Source organism: Neophocaena asiaeorientalis, unplaced genomic scaffold (genome assembly GCF_003031525.2).
Source record: "Neophocaena asiaeorientalis asiaeorientalis breed wild unplaced genomic scaffold, Neophocaena_asiaeorientalis_V1.1 scaffold205, whole genome shotgun sequence".
Taxonomy (NCBI): Eukaryota; Metazoa; Chordata; class Mammalia; order Artiodactyla; family Phocoenidae; genus Neophocaena; species Neophocaena asiaeorientalis.
In genome coordinates this window covers 3,275,868-3,293,344 of record NW_020174369.1, presented here as the reverse complement: position 1 = coordinate 3,293,344, position 17,477 = coordinate 3,275,868, and the positions used below count along the sequence as shown (strand labels likewise).

General features: G+C 46.8%; 1 protein-coding gene across 1 annotated transcript; it reads left to right on the top strand.

Moving 5' to 3' along the window:
* Nucleotides 1–14,189: 14,189 nt before the first annotated feature.
* Nucleotides 14,190–15,478, top strand: JUN (Jun proto-oncogene, AP-1 transcription factor subunit). The gene is given in 2 exon segments (XM_024756243.1): nt 14,190–14,677; nt 14,679–15,478. Coding segments are annotated over 2 exon segments (852 nt in total). The 5' UTR covers nt 14,190–14,225; the 3' UTR covers nt 15,079–15,478.
* The last annotated feature ends 1,999 nt before the right edge of the window (nt 15,479–17,477 follow it).

The window sequence follows — 17,477 nt, the reverse complement described above, 5'->3', positions numbered from 1 at the left end:
TATGTATACATATAGCTGATTCACTTTGTTATAGAGCAGAAATTAACACAACATTGTAAAGCAATTATAATCCAATAAAGATGTTAAAAAAAAAAAGAAAGAAAATTGCCCAAGGTCACACTATTGGGAAGAAGATGAGTTGTTATTTGAATCCACGTCTTCCTGATTCCGGAGCCCATACCTTTCCACAATATCAGTGGAAAAACACCTACCACACGTAGAATAAGAGACAAGTTATCCATTTTAATGATTATGTATTTTTTTTACAGTTGTATCAGTGTTTATGGCAAGTAATACTTCTCATCCATTTACACTGGTAATATATCATCTCCTATAAAAATACCTTTAAGTTTTAAAAAAGTGAATCTATCTAAAGAAAAATAGTAAGTTGATTTGAGAGAAGTAAGTGGACATAGCAAAATGGAAAAAGTGATGGATAAATGACTGAAACTTGAGAAATACAATTCATAATCTTAACAAAGTCCTTAGTAAAACATTGCTTTATGCAATTGATTCCCATAAGCTGTATCAGCAGATATTTCTAAATTACCTAGAATAGAAAGGAAATTAAAATACGCATGATTCCCTGGCCAGTGTTTTAGGGAATTTAATGTGCTCCTCTTCATTTCAGAGTCTGTGCCAATACTGTTTCTTTGCATGACTCAGAGTTAGTTGGTCTAAGCAGTACTTGCGTTCTCTCAAGACAGAGGAAACAGTAAAAGAAGGAGGCTTAATATACTTTTTAAACAGAGTAATGGAAGCTTCAGGTCCTAGTGAATATTCCCAAATGATCCATATGCTTGAATGTTCATGTTTTGCAGAGAAACAAAGCAAGAGGCCCTGGGCCTACTAGAGACAATTAGGTCTCCATCCTATCTTGGCCACTCAGGTAAATGACAGCTGGGGATCTCACTGTCCCCGTGGGCTAAATGAAAGAATTTTGATTTCCATAACCATTTTCCAGCAATGTGAGACACACCCAATAAAGAATGACTATAATTGGCAAAAGCAGCTGTCCATATAACTTAAGAGGCTCTTGCCTACCACAGGCACTGGAGCCTTCCAGGTTTGAGAGTCTGTGATTCCATGATTTAAGTTCCTTGGATTGCAGATGGCCACACAAGTAGTAGTGATATATACATAGGGCCATTAAACAGTCTCTGAATTATGCTCAGAATGTTACACCACAAGCAGCATAAGCCATGCTGGTGTAAATGCCTACCTGCCTTACTAGGCAATGAATACTTTGGTTCATTAAATGTCCATGTTATTATCACTGTGCTCATTATAACTGTAGATATGGAGTTTGTATTTCTGAGAAATGCATAAAGTGACTTTGTAATCTATTGAACACAATTTAAACTATCACTGGTAAATATTCTTTTTCTCACTTTATTGTGATTTACTTTTTTTTAACTAAGAAAGCAATGAATGCTGACTGTAGATTACTATACAGTGAATATTCACCCCCTCCTTCTAAACCTCTATGACTTCCCAGCTCCACCGATATTGGACTTGGCCATGTGACTTGCTTCAGCTAATAGAATGTGGGCCAAGATGACAACAGAGCAGTTCCAAGCCCAGGCCTTCAGAAGCTTCCCATGTTTCCCTTTGTCCCCACCTCTGCCATGAAAAGAACAGAGCCCTGGCAGATTCTGCTTCTCCAGGGTGGGTTCTAGAATGAGGCACATGGAGCAGACCTGAATTGGACCCTCGGCCCTATTTCTCCAGGTTGTACCTGAGCACACACAACACAGCACTTATATACACAGTTCCAAGAAAAGCCATCATCACTACTTAGAAAACTGCAGGGGAGGCAGATGCAGTGGGGAGGAAAGAAGACCAAGCAGGGCCTTGAAAGGCCATGCCACCTCAGCTGACTGCAGACCCATAAGCAGAAAATAAATTACTGAGCATTGCACAGCCCTCAGATGTTACTGTGGTTTCTTTCACCACAAAAGCTGATTGATCCACCTACTGTGATCAGTAAAAATGTACAGAAATCATTTACTTTTAAAAGTAAATAAAATCTCTCTAATCCTACCCCCAAGTAAGATAGCTGGTAATAACTATTCAATATAACTTTCTACTCCTTTCTCTGGGTTTTGCAAGGATTAAATGAGCAAATGCGCATAAAAAGCACTTAGCACAGAATCGGCATATGATGTAAGCATTCCTTAAACATTAGCTGTTTTTATTAATATCCTCATGCAAACAAATATGCTCAGATATAGGTTTTCTAAATTTATGCAAACATGACACCAAGCTATACAATTTACTGGGCAAATTGCGTTCTTCACCTAATGCTATATCGTGGGCTTTTCTCAGGTCAACACACTTTTTTAAGGGCAATTAACTCATTTTTTTTAAATGGCCACATGACATTCCATGGTTTGAATATCCCATAATGTTTTATACCTATTTCCATTTTATAGATACAGAAGCAGAGATTCCGAGAGCTGAGAAGATATCCGTCAAAACATTGGCTGCCCCTCCCTATCAGCCCTGTGACACACTCTGGTCAATCAAAGGTGAGCAGAAATGACTGTGGGCAAAGCTTTAAGAATTATCCCCTGGTGTCACCTCTCTCTCTTCCCTGTGACACACACCAGCAATAGCTCAGATGGGGGTCACTTCTTCAAGGGGGCCACTTCTTCACCCAGAGTCTCAGAGTAAAGAGCTAAGCCCTAAATCGGGATGGAAATGTAACATGCGCATGAATTAAACTCATGCGTTTTAAGCCTCTGAGATTTGGGAGGTGGTTTGTCGCTGCAACATAACTGAGAGAATGTTAATACAGTGTTTCAAGACTTTCAGATGTCTGGGCGTTCATTGTCACTGGTTTGGCCAAGCACTAACACACTAGTCAATCAAGATGTGGGTTGACAGAATAATGAGAAACAATTTCCTCCCTAACTAGGCAAAGGACAGGAGAGCATCACAGAAAAGAGAGGTCTAAGGATGTAGACCGGGAGGTGGAGGACCATCTTTTGCGAGTGGAAAGCCTCTTAGGAGGGCAGGATCATGAGGACTTGGATCCAGTTTCTCCAAGTTGCAAACAACGTACACATGAACACGCGACATGGCGCTAAAGTCAGTGGTTCCAGGAAAAGCCATCATCAGTACTTAGATACTGCAGGGGAGGCAGGCACGATGGAGAGGAAGTAGGCTGAATGGAACCAGAGGAAAGCTAATTCTAACATCACTGTGTATCCGCTCTGGACCTCAGTTTGCTCAGATGACTGTTCTGAAGATCCGATGAGGCCCAGCGGGTACAATCACAACTAAGAAGAAAACACACTTTGATTTTTTTTAATTCCAAGTGCAATACGTGTTTATTGTAGAAAGTTTTAAAACAAACAGAGAAGCATAAGGAGGAAAAAAGAAATTACCCAAGTATCACAACTGTTGACATCTTGATGATTAATCAGCCATATTTCCTCCTAGGTAAATTCATACACGTATAGGAAAGGGCTTTCTGTATGCATTTATTAAGTATATGCCTCATACTTATATATTATATACGTTCCTCTTCTCATGCTCATCCTCTCCATTCTTCCTTTCCAGCTTACCTTCTGCTTCCTCCAAACACACCCCATATTCAAGCCCCATATCCAAGCCCTTGTACATGAATTCCCTATTCCTAGAGCACTCTCTCTCCAGTCTCCTCTTCTTGTGGCTACTCCTACTCATCCTTGGGGGTCTCAATTTATTCATCACCTTAATAGAGGACAATTCTCTGACTGCCACCCTTGTCAGATGTCCCTTCCACGTGCGTCCAGAACACCCTGTCCTTCTCTCTCACAGCATTATCATGCTCGACTCGTCTTGCCTCTTTATCTCTGTTTTCCTTGCTATACCCCAACTTGTGGGCAGGTACCATAGCTTTTGTTCACCAATGCTTCCCAGTGGCTGGCTCATAGTGAATTCTCAAAAACTGTTGAGTAAACGAATAACGTTTAACAATATGTGCTACCTATATTTCTCCTGAAATCCTCAAAGCACCTGGCATTTCTCTATAAATATCCACCCAAAGATTAAATATAAAAGAGGATGTAAGACATTGCAACATGTCTCATGAAGTTTATAAATTAGTTGGGAAGAAAACATGAGCACAAGGAAGCATCAGTGTGTAATTAGGTGCTACGTCTTTCACTTCTGCCTGCTCCACTAATTCTCTTCTAACAGGAAAGGGCAGAACAAAATCCCTAACTTCAGTTCCATATTTCTTCTCTCTTCGAGGGCATCTTGCAGCACCAGTTGGAAGAAGAAGACACTAGCAGCTTTAACATATATACTCCAAAATCTTGGTGTTTCAACAGTAAAGTTGATTTCTCATTCAGGCAAAATCCAGTGCAAATAATCCTGGCCAGTGGGCAATTAATCTTCCACATGGTCATTCAAAGATCCAGGCTCCTTCCACCTGTGGCTCTGCCCTTCTCTATGTCCCTGAAGATGGGGAGAGAGGGTTTTATGAGCCAGACCTGTAAGTGGCACACATCACATTAACCCCCTTTGCACTGGTTAAAACTCAGCCACGTGGCCACACCTAATTACAAAGGAGGCCGGAAAATGTAGTTAAGCAGTATGCTCAGGAGGAAAGGAAAAGGAGTTTGGGGAACACTTTGTGGTTCTTCTGCCCCAAATGGTAAGGGAGTATCTAGTCTTAAGTGATCCCAAGTACAGGTAATTTTGACTTATGGACACTAAAACCCCTTTTTTTTTTGGCCACACTGTACAGCTTGCGGGCCCTTAGTTCCCCAACCAGGGATTGAACCCGGGCCCTCTGCAGTGAAAGCACTAACCACTGGACTGCCAGGGAATTCCCAACAATTGTTTTGATCGAAGAATGTTCACCTAACTAACATTGGACATTAGAAAATATCATCTTAGGTTTTCAAATTTTGAGAGGAAAAAAAAATGTCAGTTCTAGAATTGAGAAAAAAAGCCACTAATATTGGTGAGCACTCCCAGAAAAATTCTAAAAGAGAATATTTTAAAAGGTTTTTATGAACTTTGAAAACAAAGTATAACTTGAATACTGCAAGTTACTACGGCTCATTAGGAATTATATAAACTAACCCAGTATAGTGGCTGGCACATAGTAAGCGGTAAATATGTATTGAATGGATGAATTTCCATTCTACTTTTAAGGCAATTATCACATTGATAAATAACTATAACTTCAGAAAGTTCTTCCTTAAAGATAGCCGAGTTTTCCTCTCTAACTTCTAGCCATTACCCTTGCTCTGACCTCAAAACCTGCAAAATAAGTGAACTTCCCCCATGTGATAGCTGCACAGCTATTTGGAGACTTCTCTACATGGTCTCATGGTCTTTTATTTTTCCCCTTGGGTAAATATTCCCAGTTCCTTCAATTCTTCTCCACGGGTCATAGTTTCTGGCTTCTCACCATTCGGCTGACCTTCTCTGAGATCTCTCTGACTGATCAAAATTGCTTCCCACAGTTTCACGTCCATAATATTCCCAGTGAGGTCCTATCGGCAGCATTCAGTAGACATCACTCCCCAGCTCTGAGGATCGCTAGAAGCACTAAAGTAGTGAAGATGCTGTCAAAGGGAATCCTACATCGGGAAAAGGGCAGAACTTGGAAGGTGGCTTCTAAAGGGCCCTTGTTACTTTATGATCCCTTAAGTTTTGCAGATGTTCTGAGTGCTGAAAAGACATCACCGTAAGGGGGATGGTGTATACAAAAGCGGACCCATCTCAGCCATCTGTTCTCTCTTCTCAGAATGAATTTGTCTACAGGATGCAAACACTGACTGTCCATTTGGAAAAGGCCTGCAACTGCCCGCCTTTGCCAGGGACCCGTGGGTAAGTATAATACAGGGTGAAACATGAGGAAACCCATTGTGGTCTCATGTCTGCCATGCCCTCCAATCTAGCCTATATCAGCTATGAAGTGGGCATGCAATCCACATTCATCTGATTCCTGTACCTAACTTTCAGCTGGTTCTGAACTCAGAAGGGAACGAAAGAGGATGTGATTTATCACCCTCCTGAAATCCCAACTGCTATAAAGAAAAAACACAGAGACTTATGAAAAGGCATAAGAGAGGAACCTAATTTAGATGGGGGTGGGTACAGGGGTCTAATATAAAAGAAAGCCTCTTTAAGTGTCATTTAAGCTAACCTCTAAAGAAATAAAAATTGACCAAGGAACAGGGAAGAGGTAGGAGGGCTCATATAAGGGTTCTTAGGCAAGAAACAGTCTGTCTTGTTTGAGGAACTGAAGAAGTCCAGTGTGGGAGTCATTAGAACTGGTCGCCAAAGATTTGCATCTCTCTGCCTTCCAGACAAATAGGATGGCATTTCCTGGTCAACTTGTGGCTGGGTGGGGCCATTAGACTAGTTTTAGCCAATGAATTGTAAGAAGTGACATGTGACATTCTCCCGCAAATGTGCCTAATTGCCTGGCTAGAGCCCTTCAAAGCTCCCTTTCCCTTTACCGTGAGGTCTGTAATGCTCCTGAAAGTGCGTACTCCACCAGACTGGATCCCAGGGGAAGCCAAAGTGATCAGACTGCCTGACAACTTTTGATGGACATGGAGCAGAAGCGAGAAATAAAACTTTTTTGTCTTAAGACACTGAGATCTGGAGTTGCTTTTTTACTGGAACATAACCTAGGCTATCCTGACTGATACAATCATAGCCAGTGTGGCTGCAGAATAGTGAGGAGAGAAGTACTAGTAATTTCAGGCTGGTGAGGTAGGGTAACCCAGGTCATGTGAGATCTTATAGGCAAAGTAAAGAATTTGGGTTTTATCCCAAGTCCAACATGATATGCTTAGGGAAGGTTCAGTCGGGGAATTTGTTAGAAGTTTTATGTATTAAAACAAGTTACTGTTGCTATTTGACTATTAAAACACCCTCTTTAATTCTGCTATAGAAAAGACTATTTTTAAGAAACTCATCAATAAGCATTTATTTGAGTACCTTCTATCCTTCCATGTACCAGGCACTGCATTAAGCATTGGAAATATAAAAATGAGTAAGACACAATTCCTGGATTTGGAGTCAGGGTGTAAGAAGACATTTACAAGAACACGTGATGTACATTCTCAGCTTCGGGTCTGTACCCAGTGTGATGGGAGCCAAAGAAGATAATAACTACTTGAGGGTGAGAGATGGGGTAACAGCAAGCTTCAGAGGGAGCAATTATTTGAGCAGGGTCTTGAAGGGTGAGTAGGAGTTTGCCAGGTGGCATTTTGATTAAGGATGAAAATAAATGGAAAACCAGGAAAATGTCAGAGGTATGGAAAATGTTTAGGGTAGCTGAGACTCATAGGAATGGGAGGAATGTGTAGTGTAGGGTGTGGTAAACTGTATTACTATTTGCAAATACTTGCTGCCGCTCCCCCTGACAACAGGCTTGGCCACGTGAACTGCTTTCAGTAGAAGCTTTAAGCACCATGTTCTTTGCTGTCTGCCATAGCAATCAGCAATGTTTCAGAAAAGGTCCCAGAGCAAAGACGATGTGTCTGAAGCAGAGACACAAGCAACCCGTAATGGGCATGCAGCATGAGTGAGAAATAATTCCATGGTTGTCATTCAGTAAGATTTTTGGATCGCTACCAGAGCATAACCTGGCCTATACAGCGGTGTGCGTTTCCAGCTCTTAACTTCCAAGTGCATAGTAGGACTGCACTTTCCTGAACCTTTTAAGTAAGACGTGGTCATATGACTAGTTTTTGATCAATACTATGTAAACATAAATAACATGTCATTTCTTGGAGGAAGCTTTTAAAGCCAATACGGGGGCTTCCCTGGTGGCACAGTGGTTAAGAATCTGCCTGCCAATGCAGGGGACACGGGTTCGAGCCCTGGTCTGGGTAGATCCCACATGCCGCAGAGCAGCTAAGCCCGTGCGCCACAACTACTGAGCCTGCGGGCCATAACTACTGAAGCCCACGTGCCTAGAACCCATGCTCCACAACAAGAGAAGCCACCACAATGAGAAGCCCACGTACCACAACGAAGATTGGACCCCACTCACCACAACCAGAGAAAAGCCCATGTGCAGCAACAAGACACAATGCAGGGCTTCCCTGGTGGCACAGTAGTTGAGAGTCCACCTGCCGATGCAGGGGACACGGGTTCGTGCCCCGGTCTGGGAAGATAGGGGGGGCCCCCGTGCCACAAAAAAAAAAAAAAAAAAAAAAAAAAAAGACACAATGCAGCCAAAACAAATAAAATAAAATAAATAAATTTATTTTTTTTAAAAAAGCCAGTATGAATTCACCATGCTTTCTTTTCCCTGTCAAGGTGATTGTGATGATTGTAGAAGCACACATATTTCAAGATGAAACCTTCTTCGGACTCTGTCTTTGAGTGAGCATATTGAGAAAAGCCCCTCTGACCTTGAACATGTAGTATAAGCAAGAAGTAAAGGTTTTTTGTTAAGCCACTGAGATATTAGGATTGTTCTGGTGGCACACCTAGCCTATCCTGACGGATGTAAGAACTGGCACCTAGACACGGGGTAATGTAATGACAACAATAATCAAAGTAAACGTTTGTTTAGAGGGCAGTAACGAAGAACACTGTGATCGGAAGGTTAAAGGATGCTGATGTGTTTGCTGAGCGCATCACTGTGACATATCATGAACCTAATGAACTCAGGCAAGAGATTGTAAGACAAAATATCAGCAGCATGTGCTGATGGCTGTTGGATGAATTTAGAAACTTATTACAAAAACGAGATGAGGGCTTCCCTGGTGGCACAGTGGTTGAGAATCCGCCTGCCAATGCAGGGGACACGGGTTCGAGCCCTGTTCTGGGAAGATCCCACACGCCGCGGAGTAACTAAGCCCGTGCACCACAACTACTGAGCCTGTGCTCTAGAGCTCGTGAGCCACAACTACTGAGCCCGTGTGCCACAACTACTGAAGCCCGCGCGCCTAGAGCCCGTGCTCCGCAACAAGAGAAGCTACAGCAATGAGTAGCCCATGCACCACAACGAAGAGCAGCCCCCGCTCTCCACAACTAGAGAAAGCCGGCACCCAGCAATGAAGACCCAACACAGCCAAAAATAAATAAATTTATAAAAAAGAGATGAGCTCAGAGAAGATTTGGCCAGTTTGCAAGCAGGAATGAAAGAGACTAGGGACAATCTATAAATTCAGAGTAATGGAGGGATAGAGGAGGTTATTGTTTCTCAATCTCAACTAGTAAAATTAAGGAAGATTTTCAGCAAGCAACGGCTAGTTAAAATCAGCCCTGAAGTATGGCTCAAGTCAAAGGTATGGCCTCAAACCTATTGTTAAAACCTCTGGATAAATTAAGATGTTACCAAGCATATGCTTTCAATTAGAGAAAAGGGAAAAGGGAGGAAATGGGAGGAAAAGTATGACTCTCCCACCTAAGCCCCATAAGCGCAAAGCACTCAAAGCCAAGTCAGGAGAGAGATAGAGAGACAGCAAGACAAAGAAACAGAGAGAGACAGAGAGAATATGAAAATGAGATGAATGAGAGAGATGTTAGCAGGCAGGAGAGCAAGAAAGCAAAGCAACATGGCAAACCATGGAGGCATGTCTAGAAAAGAACTAGCTGTGGCTATTGACACATGGAACGCCTGGAATCAAATAGATAAGAAACCTACATTTTGGGGAGAGTTGCACTGACAAAAGAACATCAGCCTGGATTAAAGGAGACTGTATTTGAGACTTAATATCACTCTGTTCCCCCAACACCGCCCCTATTTTTAACAGCTGGTTTGAAAACCTATTTCCTATGCCTGCTTTAGATGTACAGAAGGAAGACTCTCTCAGAGGTCAAGGCCAGGGTCACAGAAAACAATGGCTAGGGCAGCTACACTTAGGGAGCAGAATCCACGTCTAATCAGGGTGTTGGGTAGGGGTGTCCCCCACATGTCTGCTCTGGATTAATGTCCACTGTGGTGTCCCATTCCTCCACTTTCCGATCAGTGTGTCCATTGCAGTTATCCCATCTCTGTCCCACTGCTACATACTGAGAGTATGCCGGGCAGATATCTTGCCTTTGGATGAAGAGTCACATCTGGAGCTGATATAGAGTCTACTACGCATCACCCGCTCCCTGGAAAATGAGCTTGATATACCGTGACTAGGTGGGTCTTTAGGGTCGTCCCCCTTGAGGAGAGAGTGGAATTCTGCCTGCAGGAGGACAGTAAGCCAAACATTTGGTGAACAGAAAGGGAGACTGTTCGAGTCATGAGTGTTGTTTCCCAAATATTCCTGGCTCTCTCCCTTTGAGACACTTGGCAGGATTACAGAGCTTTAAAGTTAGGCATGGCCACGTAACTTGCTCTGGCCAAGGATGCATGAGCGGGGGTACAGTGTGCCACTTCCAGGTGGATGCTCTGAGAGCCACTGAATGAGTTGCCGCCTTCCCTCTACCCAGCCGAGACCGTAAGGAGAAGCATGCATCAAGATGAAGCCTTCTTCAGCCCAAATCCATGGGGAATGGAACTCCCCTGCAGACCCACAGTGGGGACATGGCATGAGCAAGAAATAAACTTCCCTGCGCTAAGCCCCTGAAATGGTAGTGCTGTTTGTTAAGGCAGCATAGCCCAGCCTTTCCTGATACTAGGAGTGAAGGATGGGGCTGGACAGCAGGAGCTAAGTTGTGAAAGGCGCCCTCTCCCCCGCAAAGGCATCCGAACCCTCTCCTGGTTGTGAGGGGAAGCCAATGAAGGCTTCCAAGCAAGGGCGTTAACATGAAAAGATCTGTTATTTTTTGGATGAAATATGCTATTTCTCAACATAAGGAGAAAATCAGCCTACTAAACCACATAAGGCAGAGTGGAACACACAGAACACTTAGGCAAAAGATATATATTTATGTAAAGTCCTAAGTTTTGAAGTTTCTAAATACAGGAGCTCTGAAAGGAGGCTTTGAAAGGAGCTACAGAGAATCGGGCAAGACAATTTCTTCCATCCCACCATCCAAGGGCCGTCTCCTCTGCAGACAACCAATACTTTACAAGAGTCTCCCTCAGCAGAGAAGATATAAAAAGGGAATGTAACACACACCTGAAGTCTACTTCCAGCTGCCTGTGTGACCTGAGCAGGAAACTTAACCTCTCTGGGCCTAGTTCCTCATATACTAAATCCAGATAATAATATATGTAGCCCAAGACAGTTGTAGGGAAAACTATATAAATTGCTCTGGTGAATGCCTGGCTGATGGTAGGTGTTTAATACATGACATTCAATCTTATTACTGTTATCATTAAAATTATTTTTAAAACACCAGCTCCCTGATTACAGAAGAAAACGATTCAGGGCAACAATATAGAGCAGAATGTTCCTTCCTTGAGGAAAGTAACTGGCTCGTGTCATCACTGTACCCTTACCCCCACCCAGTTCAGTGCCTGGCTCCCAGTAGCTACTGTTTTCCCCTGCTGCACAAGGCAATGAGAGGCAAGTGCTGGAGTAAAGGAAAGCTGTCAAGATTTCCCTGACACCAGCTGCTGCCAGGCTGTTGGATCTGAACTCTCAAAGCCACAAATACCTTAAAGCTCTGGGTTATGAACCCAAGGCTGAATTCCCCCAAGCTCAGAAGCTGAAAAGCCAGAATTAGAACCTAGGAACACAAGCTGCTGCAGGTCCAACTTCAAGCCCCACTCCTGGAGAAAACCCTGGAAGGAACCGACTTCTGACCCTTTCCTCTCTCACCCTCCTGCCCTAACTGCTCCTCGCAGCATCAGTCCACCTGGTCCTGCCAAGTCACACTCTTACATCCTGGCATTCCATCGACGCTCTGGGAAACTCCGAAGAAGGGCAGAGAAGAGGGCTGTTGGAGACCACCTCCTAGCCCTGGAGGCGATGACTCTATGCTAACTCAGCCCAGTAAGGTGGGTCTCACCAGCCCCACCTGCAGATGAGGGAACTGAAGCTCAAAGAAGTTCTCTGATTTGCTCACTTCACAACGTGGCAGCGCTGGCCACGAGAGAACCCACGATTCCCGACTTCGCTATTCTTCCCACCATACACTTTTGTCCCTAAGGGGTGAGGGGTTGGGGGAGAATAAAATAACAACCACAGAAAAGGAACCACTTACATGGGTCTAGCGCTTCCTAGAGGCTACACAGGATATGGGCCCACCGGCCGGCCGGGAGCAGAGAAATTTTAAATCTTGATTCTACTCCTGACTCGCTGTGTGACTTTTGGCAAGTGTCTGCTGCTCTCGGACTAGTTTTCCCGGAAGCAAATCAGGACGGGAGGAGTGGTGTGTGTGTGTGTGTGTGTGTTCGTGTGTACGTGGGATGTGTGGTGTGTCTATGCATCTTGTGCGGGGGCGGGGAGTAGGCGATCACCGGGTTCCCCGAGTTTCGGATTCCCTAAACGCTCGTTCCCAACTAGACACCGAGCTGCCCGCTAATTCCACCTCCTGTAAGAAACCTCCTCTCCGAGGAAAAGCTGTGAACCCCCGCACCCTTTCTCCCACGGTCAGGAGGGTGAGGTGGGTTGCGGCGGGGACTTAGCTGAACACCAGGTTTCAAGCAATGCAAATCACTCGGCTTCCAGGTGCAGCCGGACAGTCGCTCTTGAACTTGATCAGGAGACAAACTTCAGAGCGTTCTCAACGTGGGGGGCCGACTCGCAAGAACCGCCCCTAAACTTAAAAACCCACTTTCACTCGTCCCCACAGGAGACTTAACAGAGCCACCTTAAGGGCGGTGCTCCCGCCCCCCCCGGAAGTGCGGGGGGGGGACCGGGACCCGGGCGCTCAGCCGGCCCGCCCCTCGCGGCGGCGAAATGACATCGAGCCCTGAAATGGGGAAATACCACCCGCCCCGCGCCCTCGGCCCCAGACACCTGGCCCGGTTCCCCCGCCTTCTGGGTCCCGCATCCCCTGCCTTCCCGCCCCGAGCCCTGAACTTCAGCCAGCTTCCTTCAGAGGCTGCGATCGCCCGAGTCCGCCCGTCTTGCGGCAGCCACCGTCACTAGGCAGTCAAACTCCAAGACGTCAGCCCACAATGCACCGGGCGGGCCGGGAAAGACGCGCCGGGGAGGGGAGAAGGAAGAGAGGGGCTCAAGTCGCGTGGAGGGGGAGGCGGGGGGGAGGAGGAGAAAGAAGGGCCCAACTGTAGGAGGGCAACAGAGCATTACCTCATCCCGTGAGCCTCCGCGGGTCCAGAGAAGAATCTTCTAGGGTGGGGTCTCCATGGCGACGGGTGGGCCCGCCCTCCTGAGAGCGACGCGAGCCAATGGGAAGGCCTTGGGGTGACATCATGGGCTATTTTTAGGGGTTGACTGGTAGCAGATAAGTGTTGAGCTCGGGCTGGATAAGGGCTCAGAGTTGCACTGAGTGTGGCTGAAGCTGTGAGGCGGGAGTGGAGGTACGCGGACGCAGGCAGGCAGACAGGCACAGTCAGCTGGGAAGGACTGCAAATCTTATTTTCTTTTCCATTTTCTCTCCAACGGCCCGGAGCTAGTGCTTGTGGTTCCCGGGCTGGTGTTTTGGGGAGCGCCGGGAGAGCCCCTTCTCCAGCCGCCCCCAGGCGGAGAGAGCCCAGCTGCGCTAGCGCTGCTGACAGCGTGGAGAGGCGGCCACTGTCCGCCCGGGGAAGTCAGGAGAGCTGCTGCAGCGGCAAGAAGTTTCCCGGCCAGGAGGACAGGAGACAAGTGGCCGCCGGGTCCCGGAGCGAACTTTTGCAAAGCTTTCCTTTGCAAAGGAAGCTGCCGCGGCGGCGGTAGAGAAAAGGAGGCGGCAGAGACAGGAGGACGTGCGCTCCGCTTTGCTCGAACCCGTTGCTGAACTTGGGCGAGCGCGAGCCGCGGCTGCCGGGCGCCCCCTCCCCCTCGCAGCGGAGGAGGGGACAGTCTTCGGAGTCGGGGCGGCGGAGACCCGCCGCCGGCCGGCCACCGCGGGGTCCGCGCTACCTGCTGCAGCCGGGAAGTGAGTTCGTCCGCGGGCTCTGAGAAACCTCTGGGCCCGAGAGAGCTCCGGGAGTGACCGCGACTTTTCAAAGCCGGGCGGCGCGCGCGAGCGGACAAGTAAGAGCGCGGGCGGCGTCTTAACCCTGCGATCCCCCGGAGCGAGCCGGTGAGGAGGGCGCTGGGGGAGGCCAGCCGGCGGGGGCGCGCGCTCTTCCAGAAACTTTCCTTGCTCAAGGCCCGGGGAGGCGCGGGTATCCCCCGCTTGCCAGCGCGCTGTTACGGCCCCGAAACTTCTGCGCGCAGCCCAAACTAACCCCACGTGAAGTGACAGACTGTTCTATGACTGCAAAGATGGAAACGACCTTCTACGACGATGCCCTCAACGCCTCGTTCCTCCAGTCCGAGAGCGGCGCCTACGGCTACAGTAACCCCAAGATACTGAAGCAGAGCATGACCCTGAACCTGGCCGACCCCGTGGGGAGCCTGAAGCCGCACCTCCGGGCCAAGAACTCCGACCTCCTCACCTCGCCCGACGTGGGGCTGCTCAAGCTGGCGTCGCCCGAGCTGGAGCGCCTGATAATCCAGTCCAGCAACGGGCACATCACCACCACGCCGACCCCCACCCAGTTCCTGTGTCCCAAGAACGTGACAGACGAGCAGGAGGGCTTCGCCGAGGGCTTCGTGCGCGCCCTGGCCGAACTGCACAGCCAGAACACGCTGCCCAGCGTCACGTCGGCGGCGCAGCCAGTCAGCGGGGCGGGCCTGGTGGCCCTCCGCGCAGCCTCAGCAGCAGCAGCCGCCGCCGCCGCCGCCGCCGCCGCACCACCTGCCCCAGCAGATCCCCGTGCAGCACCCACGGCTGCAGGCCCTGAAGGAGGAGCCGCAGACGGTCCCCGAGATGCCCGGGGAAACGCCGCCCCTGTCCCCCATCGACATGGAGTCCCAGGAGCGGATCAAGGCGGAGAGGAAGCGCATGAGGAACCGCATCGCTGCCTCCAAGTGCCGGAAAAGGAAGCTGGAGAGGATCGCCCGACTGGAGGAAAAAGTGAAAACCTTGAAAGCGCAGAACTCGGAGCTGGCGTCCACGGCCAACATGCTCAGGGAACAGGTGGCCCAGCTTAAGCAGAAAGTCATGAACCACGTTAACAGTGGGTGCCAACTCATGCTAACGCAGCAGTTGCAAACGTTTTGAGGCGAGACTGTCGGGGGCTGAGGGGCAACGGAGAACAAATAACCCAGAGAGGGACAGACTTGAGAACTTGACAAGTTGCGAGAGAGGGAGAAAGAGAGAAAAAAGAAGTGTCCGAGAACTAAAGCCAAGGGTTTCCAAGTTGGACTGGGTTGCGTCCTGACGGCGCCCCCAGTGTGCACGAGAGAGAAGGACTTGGCGCGCCCTCCCTTTGGCAGGGAGCCAGGGAGCGGCCGCCCGCGGGCTGCCCCGCTTTACGGTCGGGCTGTCCCCGCGCAAACAGAACGTTAGACTTTTCTTTAACATTGACCAAGAACTGCATGGACCTAACATTCGATCTCATTCAGTATTAAAGGGGGGAGGGAGGGGTCGCAAACTGCAATAGAGACTGTAGATTGCTTCGGGAGGGAGGTTTGCGAGAGCGAGGCCCAGTCTGCAGATGAACTCCTTCTGGACTGCCTTCCATAACTGTGTATGTACATGTATATATTTTTTAATTTGATGAAAGCTGATTACTGTCAATAAACAGCTTCACGCCTTTGTAAGTTATTTCATGTTTGTTTGTTTGGGTGTCCTGCCCAGCGTTGTTTGTAAATAAGAGATTTGGAGCACTCTGAGTTTACCATTTGTAATAAAGTATATAATTTTTTTATGTTTTGTTTCTGAAAATTCCAGAAAGGATATTTAAGAAAATACAATAAAATATTGAAAAAGTGACCCCTCCCCCAACCTCTTTTCTGCATTACCTGTAGATTACTTTGCCAGGTGGAGCTGAAAGAGTTAAGAGTGTCCATTAAAATCACTCTCAGTGCTTCTTACTATCAAGCAGTGAAAACTGTTACCTACTGGAGTTAAGAGATAACTGTAGCTGATTCCCTCATCAAGTTATACTCTTTCCTCCCCAACAAGCTATACAGAGTGGCTTACAAAGGATAATGTGGCATTTCAGGAGGCTGAGGGAAGGGAGGTTGTGGTGGAGAGGGGCAGCTCCCTGGGAAGTCAAACGTTTTAAAGTTTGGATCATATCAAGTGGCATGTGCTGTGACCATTTATAATGTTAGTAGAAATTTTAACAATAGATGCTTATTCTCAAAGCAGGAACAGTGGCAGATTTTTACGAAAGATGTATCCTTCCAATTTGGAATCTTTATTTTAACAATTCCTAGATAAAAGAGACGGTCTTTGCATATGAATATTTATAACAGCATTCTTGTCACAATAAACGTATTCAAATACCAATAACCAGATCTTGAATTCCTTTCCCTTTACTACTTTTTTTCTTCCCAAGCTCTGTTCTGAAGCATTGCTTTTCAGTTGCTGGGGTTAACATTACTGCCATCTGAAGTTATTTGGTAATTAAGAAGCAAAGAATTTATGAAAAGTCAACACAGAAATTGCAGTCTGGATGAAACATTCTCCCAGCTTCATTCATCCTCATTCACCTTCTCTCTCTCTCTCTCTCTCTCTCTCTCTCTCTCTGTGTGTCTCTCTCCTTCTCTTTCACTTTCCACACACCCCCTCCCTATGCCTAGACAAATTACCAGTATAGCAGTTTATCATTTCGGATTCTTCTATAGTTTCTTAATTTGTCTCTAAAATAATCAGCCTTGTTTAAATAATTATTATAGAATCGGTCTCAAAAGATGGTACTCTAGATACTATAAAAAAATACACAAGAGAAAACATGAACACCAGTACAATGATTATGTATATAAATCAAACCTTCACTCTGGAGAAATGGCAGACTTAAATTCTGTCTACAGATGTAACTTAAGAGATCAACAAGGCAGCCCTCAACAAGGGAACAATTTTTGCTTGGTTGCTTTTCATCCCAAGTATGATTATCAAGCAGCAAAAGCAATCTGATATCCAGGAATACTTCCCCAAACCACTAATGGAGGCAGGGCTATTTGCTCATTAGCAGTGCTCTAGTACCCAACAGGTCTGGGAGTGCTAATATCCTGCCTGTGGCTGTAGATCCAAAGACACAGAGAGTTTCTCCTCGGGAGAGTGTCCAGGAGTGGAAGGGATTGGACTGACTTGTCAGCTATCAGGTCTACTCCATTGGAACAACACTTATTTAACAAGGGGTTACTGGGAGCAGATACACTTCTCCAAACAGTGAATTTGCCCATGTCAGCAACTCGGAAGGTGAGTTGATTTTGACCATTTGTAGAAATAGTCAGAAGAGGGACAATAAAGCACTTTGGGGTGGGGCTCTGTGGAAGCTAAACAAGAGCCAACTAGAAAAAATAAGCAGGCTGGGGAATTAATTACCTGCAAAGGTAGACTAAGCCCAGACAACAGTGCAGCACAGAAAAGCCACACCACTCCCCAGTTTGCTTTAGACTCTGACTTTTTTTTTTTTTTTTTTTTTTTTTTGGGGTTTGGGGGCCCCCCCG